The 7,661-nt window shown below is 44.5% G+C and overlaps 1 protein-coding gene across 1 annotated transcript; it reads left to right on the forward strand.

Annotated features, from left to right (window-relative positions):
• Positions 1-311: 311 nt before the first annotated feature.
• Positions 312-1,825, forward strand: LOC122733653 (U4/U6 small nuclear ribonucleoprotein Prp31-like). Its single transcript, XM_043974228.1, has one exon. It carries the CDS (start codon positions 320-322, stop codon positions 1,817-1,819), a length of 1,500 nt encoding a protein of 499 aa, XP_043830163.1. The 5' UTR covers positions 312-319; the 3' UTR covers positions 1,820-1,825.
• Positions 1,826-7,661: the final 5,836 nt, after the last annotated feature.

The raw sequence follows: 7,661 nt of genomic DNA on the forward strand, positions 1-7,661 counted from the left end.
GATAGAAGGAAGGAGTATCAGGGATGTTAATGCAGTGAGAAAAGGCAAAAATAGAAAACTAAAAGGTTTTGTGTAACCAAAACTCACAAATGTGGTACATATGACAAGCCTTCATGGTTACCCTAGGAGGACTGCTCTCCTATATTTCACTCTAATTGTTCCCTACAAGTAGCAGAAAGAAAGTCATGGGGAAAAGATGCCCCAAAAGAAGAAGAGGATAATACTGAAATAACTGCCAGCACATATTAAAAAGAAACCACGGACTTTCCCTCGACGTTTTCTCTAGAGATCCTGCACCGGCTTGTGAGGAGGCAGCAGAATGTCGCTCGCAGATGAGCTCCTGGCTGATCTAGAGGAGGCAGCGGAGGAGAAAGAGGGGGGGAGCTTCGGGGAAGAGGAGGAGGAGCCCCCCATTGAAGATGTCCAGGAGGAGATGCAGCTGGATGTCTCTGGGGACTCGGTAAAGAGCATTGCCAAGCTATGGGACAGCAAGATGTTTGCCGAGATCATGGTGAAGATTGAGGAATACGTCAGCAAACAGGCCAAGGCTTCTGAAGTGACAGGGCCAGTGGAGGCAGCCCCTGAGTACCGGGTCATCGTGGATGCCAACAACCTGACAGTAGAGATCGAGAATGAGCTGAATATCATTCACAAGTTTATCCGGGACAAATATTCAAAGCGCTTCCCAGAACTTGAGTCTCTTGTCCCAAATGCTTTGGATTATATCCGGACGGTCAAGGAACTTGGAAACAGCCTGGACAAGTGTAAGAACAATGAGACCTTGCAACAGATCTTGACCAATGCTACCATCATGGTGGTTAGCGTGACAGCCTCAACCACTCAAGGGCAGCAGCTGTCCGAGGAGGAGCTGGAGCGTCTGGAAGAGGCCTGCGACATGGCCCTGGAGCTGAACGCCTCAAAGCACCGCATCTATGAGTACGTGGAGTCCCGCATGTCTTTCATCGCTCCCAACCTCTCCCTCATCATCGGTGCCTCGGCTGCTGCCAAGATCATGGGGGTGGCTGGCGGCCTGACCAACCTCTCCAAGATGCCGGCCTGCAACATCATGCTGCTTGGGGCCCAGCGCAAGACCCTGTCGGGCTTCTCATCCACCTCTGTGCTCCCGCACACGGGTTACATCTACCACAGCGACATTGTGCAGTCGCTGCCCCCGGATCTACGTCAGAAGGCAGCTCGCCTGGTGGCTGCCAAGTGCACCCTGGCTGCACGTGTGGACAGTTTCCATGAGAGTCCTAAAGGGAAGGTGGGCTATGACCTCAAGGATGAGATCGAGCGGAAATTTGACAAGTGGCAGGAGCCCCCACCAGTGAAGCAGGTGAAACCGCTGCCCGCTCCCCTGGATGGGCAGAGGAAGAAACGAGGGGGCCGCAGGTACCGGAAGATGAAGGAGCGTCTGGGGCTGACGGAAATCCGCAAACAGGCCAACCGCATGAGCTTCGGAGAGATTGAGGAAGATGCTTACCAGGAGGACTTGGGCTTCAGCCTGGGCCATCTGGGCAAGTCAGGCAGCGGGTGTGTGCGCCAGACCCAAGTCAATGAGGCCACCAAGGCCCGGATCTCCAAGACTCTGCAGCGGACCCTACAGAAACAGAGTGTGGTCTATGGTGGCAAGTCCACCATTCGAGACCGGTCCTCAGGGACAGCGTCCAGCGTGGCCTTCACACCCCTGCAGGGCCTGGAGATCGTGAACCCGCAGGCAGCCGAGAAGAAGGTGGCCGAGGCAAACCAGAAGTACTTTTCCAGCATGGCTGAGTTCCTCAAGGTCAAGGGGGAGAAGAGTGGGGTGCTGTCCACGTGATGGGGCCCCCCCAAGGCTGACTGGCCCCCCCTCCCCTTTTAGTTTGCTCCAGTACTTTTTAAAGAAAAAGTTAAAAACCAAAAAAAAAAAAAAAAAAGAAAGAAACCACCGGGGCAGCTAGGTGGTTCAGTGGATAAGGCACCAGCCTTGGATTCAGGAGGACCTGAGTTCAAACCCAGCCTCAGACACTTACTAGCTGTGTGACCCTGGGCAAGTCACTTAACCCCCATTGCCCTGAAAGGAAAAAAAAAGAAACCACATGGATTTTTTACAAGAACTACATGAATACCTAAAGAAATGAAGCACAAGATAAAAAATAAAAGCTCTGGATGAAAAAATTGAGAGAATAAATAGCTTAGAAAATAGTGTCAAACCTTACCCTAGAAATGGACTTCCTGAAAACTAAAATAGACCAAGCAGAAATCAATGATTCCACGAAGCAGAAAGAAATATTAGAACAAAAGCAAGAGATTGAAAAAACAGAAAATGTAAAAAGCTAATATTAAAAAGAACAGATTTGGAAAACAGGTCAAGGAGAAATAATTTAAGAATGACTGGGGGCAGCTAGGTGGTGCAGTGGATAAAGCACTGGCCCTGGATTCAGGAGGACCTGAGTTCAAATCCAGCCTCAGACATTTGACACATACCAGCTGTGTGACCCTGGGCGAGTCACTTAACTCTCATTGCCCTGCAAAAAACAAAAAACAAAAACAGAAAGAATGACTGGAATCTCTGAAAACCATGATGGGGGGAAGGGGGCGGGGAGCCTGGACACTACAGTTGAAGAATTCATAAATGAAAACCACCCAAATGTAATAAAACCTGAGAGCAAAGTGAAGATAGAAAGAATATACCAATCACTTCCTGAAAAGAACCTCAAAAGGAAAAGTCCCAGTAATGTCATTACCCAAATTCAACTCCCACCTCAAAGAAAATATGCTGCAAGTATACAGAATTAGTTCAAGTATCAAGTGTAACTAGGTGGTCTTGAACTCTCTTTCAGAACAAGGCCAGCTAAATCCCCTCTTCGAGTCTTAAGGTATACTGAAGGGTTGGGGTATTTATCTTTTTTGTCACAATTAGCTCGAGCCATCCCCTCTAAACCCAGCAGTGTTAGGATCCTGTGACTAGCAGCCCAGTTCCACTCAAATTACTTTACCTTGATTAGCTTTTACAAAGAGATATTTGTTTCAAAGAATTACCAAAAAACAAAGTATGAACATCTTCCCTAATACCTTGGGGTCATAATCTCCCCTACACTACCTCAGTTTCTGTGGGGATTTAAGACCCAGCCATTTCTATTATAAACAAAAGGAAATTTGGAAAAAATATTTCAAAAGGCAAAAGATATGGTTTGACAAGCAAGAATAACAAAGCCTGAAAAGCTGAATATAATCCTTCAGAGGAAATAAATGGATTTTTAATGCAATAGAGGACTTTTAGGTATTTCTGAACAAAAGACCAGAGCCAAGTAGGAACTTCAAAATACTCACACAAGAGTTGAGACATAGACATGTAAATTTATTAGAGCATTGGTAAGGGGGTTATGGTGATATATCAGGACTGTGCAGGAGCCAGACTGAATTGGCTCCCAAGAGCCAATTGTTAAATTTTCAGTATGAGCATTAATTACACCTTGGAAATTAGCAAAGGTTACAAAAATCAGGTCCTGATTTATTATTTTGTTGATCGTCTAGACTTAAGAAAGTGATAGAGAAAATACTAATAATGCAGATTAAACTTAAAAGTGTGTCATGTGTACATTTTCCCCCAGAGTGCCAGTTAAATATTTTGCAGCAGGGGGGCAGCTAGATGGTGCAGTGGTTAAAGCACTGGCCCTGGATTCAGGAGTACCTGAGTTCAAATCCGGCCTCAGACACTTGACACTTACTAGCTGTGTGACCCTGGGCAAGTCACTTAACCCCCATTGCCTGCAAAAAAAATATTTTGCAGCATACCCCTGAATGCAATGCTAACATCCTAACAGAGGAAGAAGAAATGTGTCCCTTCAGGATCTTAATGTCTTCAAAGGACATTGGGTATGTTAAATGAGAAAAACTGCAGATCCAATTGTATTGGTTCTGTTCTCAGGGTTTAAATAAGGCAAATAGAAGGGTGAGTAAAAAGAGGAAATAGAATAGAAAGAAGAAATAAGGGGTAGAACTTGCTATTTCTCATAACTGGGGTATGTGAGAAAGGCATAGAGAAAGGCATACTGTGCAGCTTTTCTATTGTTTACTCTGTTTTGGGGGGGAGGGGAGATGTCAACTATCCCATGACTTAGCTATTGAGTCCTAGGGAGCTGGACAGAGGTAAAGTACCTTGAAAGCTTTAAAGCAACATTTAAATAGTCAATTATTACTATTGCCTAGGGGGGTCACCCAACTAGTAATTGGCAGAGGCAGAATTGTAACTTAGGTCTTGATTGATTCCAAACCCAACAATCTGTCAGCTAAAGCTAAGCCATATTGCTTCCATATTGTTGTATTGTCCATAAATTCAATGTTTACAAATGTAATTGTCCTTCCCAACTCAAAATCTGTGATTCTGCAATATGAACAATTCCTAACCAAGAAAAGTTTGGGCTAATTCTAAAGTTAAGCTTCTTCTCTTGGTTATTTGGTGGCATTCTACATATTTTACACAGGCATTTCTTTTTTCCCAGTTATTGAGCATTTTTTCTCCCTTCTCTCTTACTGAAAAAAAGAGAAAAAAGCAATACCATTGTAACAAATATGTATAGTCAAGCAAAACAAATTTCCATATTAGCCATTTCCAAAAGTGTGCACATGAATCCATAACCTCTTTGCCAGGAGGTGGGTAGCATTCTTCAGTGCCAGTCCTCTGGAATCGCGGTTGATTATTGCCTTGATCCAAATTCCCAAGTCCTTCAGAATTGTTAATTTTTTGTAATTTTGACATTATAGCATAAATTGTTCTCCTGGTCCCACTTATTTTACTTTGTATCAGTTCATGTAAATTTCCTTAGTTTTCTTGGGTATCTATGAAACTCTCTTTTCATTTTTTGCAGCATAATAATATTCTATTGCATTCATATCATAAATTATTCAACCATCCCCAATTGATGGGCATTCCCTTTGTTTATTGTTCTTTGCTACTACAAAAAAAAGCTGCTGTCAATATTTTTTGTATATATAGGACCTTTTTTTTTGGTGGGGCAATGAGGGTTAAGTGACTTGCCCAGGGTCACACAGCTAGACCTTTTCTTTTTTATTTCTTTTGGGTACTGGCCTACTAGTGGCATCCCTAGATCAAAGTTTGATAACTTTGGGGGCATAGTTCCAAATCACTTTCCAGAATGACTGAACCTATTCACAGTTCTACCAATAGTGCATCAAATATATCTAGTCTCCTATATCCTCTCCATCATTTGTCATTATCTTTTTCTTGTCAACTTTGCTAAACTGATGGGTGCGGCATGCAACCTCAGAGTTTCCACTCAGAAATGTGCATTTCTCTAGTTATTAGTGATTTTGAGTGTTTGTTTTCTTATGGCTTGGATTTCTTCCCTTGGGAAATGCACATTTACATCCTTTGACTATTCATCACTTGGGGAACACTCTACATATTTTAGGTACTTTGGGATTCATAAGAGGCTGGGAAAAGATGACCCTCTTGTGTGAGGATTTCTTCTTTAGGGAGGTAGAGCAGTGTAGTAGAAAGGGTGAAGGATCTGGAATCACAAGTCTTGAGTTCAAATCCCGCCTCTGACACTACCTGGGGTGTGCTACAACCTCCCTGAGGTTTGATTTCCTCATATGTAATGATGAGAGAATAATACCTCTCATGGTTGATGTGAGGCTTAAAAGACATAATATCAATAAAGGACTTTGTGAACTTTGCATTATTTATTTATTATTTTAGTGAGGCAATTGGGGTTAAGTGACTTGCCCAGGGTCACACAGCTAGTAAGTGTTAAGTGTCCAAGGCCGGATTTGAACTCAGGTCCTCATGACTCCAAGGCCGGTGCTCTATCCACTGTGCCACCTAGCTGCCCCGACTTTGCATTATTTTTATCACTCAGATGTAAGGGAACCACTGGCTATGCTGTTCTCTAGCTGGTCATGGTGATTCACAGCTCTCCAAGTACTCCTTCCAAAAATGAGCTCATTTGCTCTCTCTAAGGTAGTCACGAGATGAATTCTAATCTTCATCTTACATGTGAGGAAACTAAGCCTCAGGGAGACTGACTCGCACCAACGCCACTGGGCTGGTGACTACAATGCAGGCGTTCCTGTTGTCCCGCATCTCCCCCTCCCCAAGTGGGGCTGCTTGAGACACTCTAGTTGGCTTCAGCCCAGTTCCTCCCAGATTCCTCTGAAGCCCTCCCAGTCAGTCATGACGCTGTATCATGGTGCTGGCTGCCAGGCTTCCACAGTTTGGATTTCCTTCTGCAGCATTGTACCCTTGTGAGTATCCGCAGGCTGGCAGCCGCTTCCTCTGGCAAGGGATGGAAAGACCTAGTCCTTGTTAACATAACCATGAATGACAGGCAGGCTTATGCAATTTCCATCTGGTTAGAATAAACTCTACTCCTAAGACAATGCTCCTCTGATAGCCCAACACACTGTCTGTGTACCTCATTTTCCCATCTACGGGAAGTGTTCCTGCCCTTATGGGGTAGTAGATGACATAGTGGGTAGCTAGATGGTGCAGTGGAGGGGATGCTGGGCCTGGAGTCAAGAAGACCTGAGTTCAAATGTGGCCTCAGATACTTCCTAGCCGTGTGACCCTGGGCAAGTCACTTCACCCTGTTTGCCTCAGTTTCCTCACCTATAAAATGAACTGGAGGAGGAAATGGCAAACCACTCCAGTGTCTTTACGGGGTCACAGAGAGTTGGACTCGACTGAAAAACCACTGAATGACAAGATACAGTACAGTGTATCAGATGAGAACCAACCTTAGAGTTGGGATAAGTTCAAGCCCTGACTCTGACACATAATAGTTGGGCAACCAAAGAAAATTGCTGAATCTCTTGGTGGTTCACGAGATTATACCACATGAAATGTTAACACTGCGATATTGGAGAGAGTTTCCATACCTGGAGTACCCCCCATGAGTGAAATCACAGGTTTCAACAACAACAACAACAACGACAGCAACAAGCAAACAAAAACAACAATCAAAAGGCAAATAGAATGTTTAGTAAAGGTGAGTCAATAAGCAAAATAAAGGGTTGGAAAATAGTACACGTGGAAAAAAAAAAGGTCAAAGGATGATTCAATCCAAAGTAGAGACTTGAGTCGAGTTTAATAGAAGTTTCCCAGAAACTCAAGGATTATTACTCAGAGTAATGACCCTGTTTTCCACCTGCAGGGATGACAGAAGTAGAAAAATGAAAAGAAACAAAATGATAGTACCAGGGATTGAGTTGGAATGAGCAAGAACTTCCTGGCAGGAGAGATAGGAACAGCTGTGGCCAGCATTTTGAGATGCTCTAAGCAGGATTTGGTCAGGTGGGTAGATGGAGTCGGAAAATGGATGTCTTCTTGAGGACCTCCCCCCCTCCCGATTCCAGGAAAATGTCAGCTTTCAGGTGGCTGAGGCAAAGGAATGGGAGGGTGGGAGCGGTTGGGAAGGGTAACGGGAAAAGAAGGGCCAAGACTCCAGACACACTTGGAAAATGGAATTCTGACCAACAATTCGTCCCTGGGATTACGGATGACTGCTGGCTGGAGCCTCTGCCACGTGTGAGTTCCGAGTGGTCAGTCTTGACCTATCACCTCCTACATGATTGTGGATGGGGACCAGTCACTGACCTGGCGCTTTCTCCTTGGTGATTTTAAGGAATGGGTAAAGGAGTGTTTGCTGGGTGGTGGC

This window comes from Dromiciops gliroides, chromosome X (assembly GCF_019393635.1).
Source record: "Dromiciops gliroides isolate mDroGli1 chromosome X, mDroGli1.pri, whole genome shotgun sequence".
Taxonomy (NCBI): domain Eukaryota; kingdom Metazoa; phylum Chordata; class Mammalia; order Microbiotheria; family Microbiotheriidae; genus Dromiciops; species Dromiciops gliroides.

Excerpts from the sequence above, each read along its gene's own strand:
- LOC122733653 (XM_043974228.1), top strand. The coding sequence starts at position 320 with ATGTCGCTCGCAGATGAGCTCCTGGCTGATCTAGAGGAGGCAGCGGAG.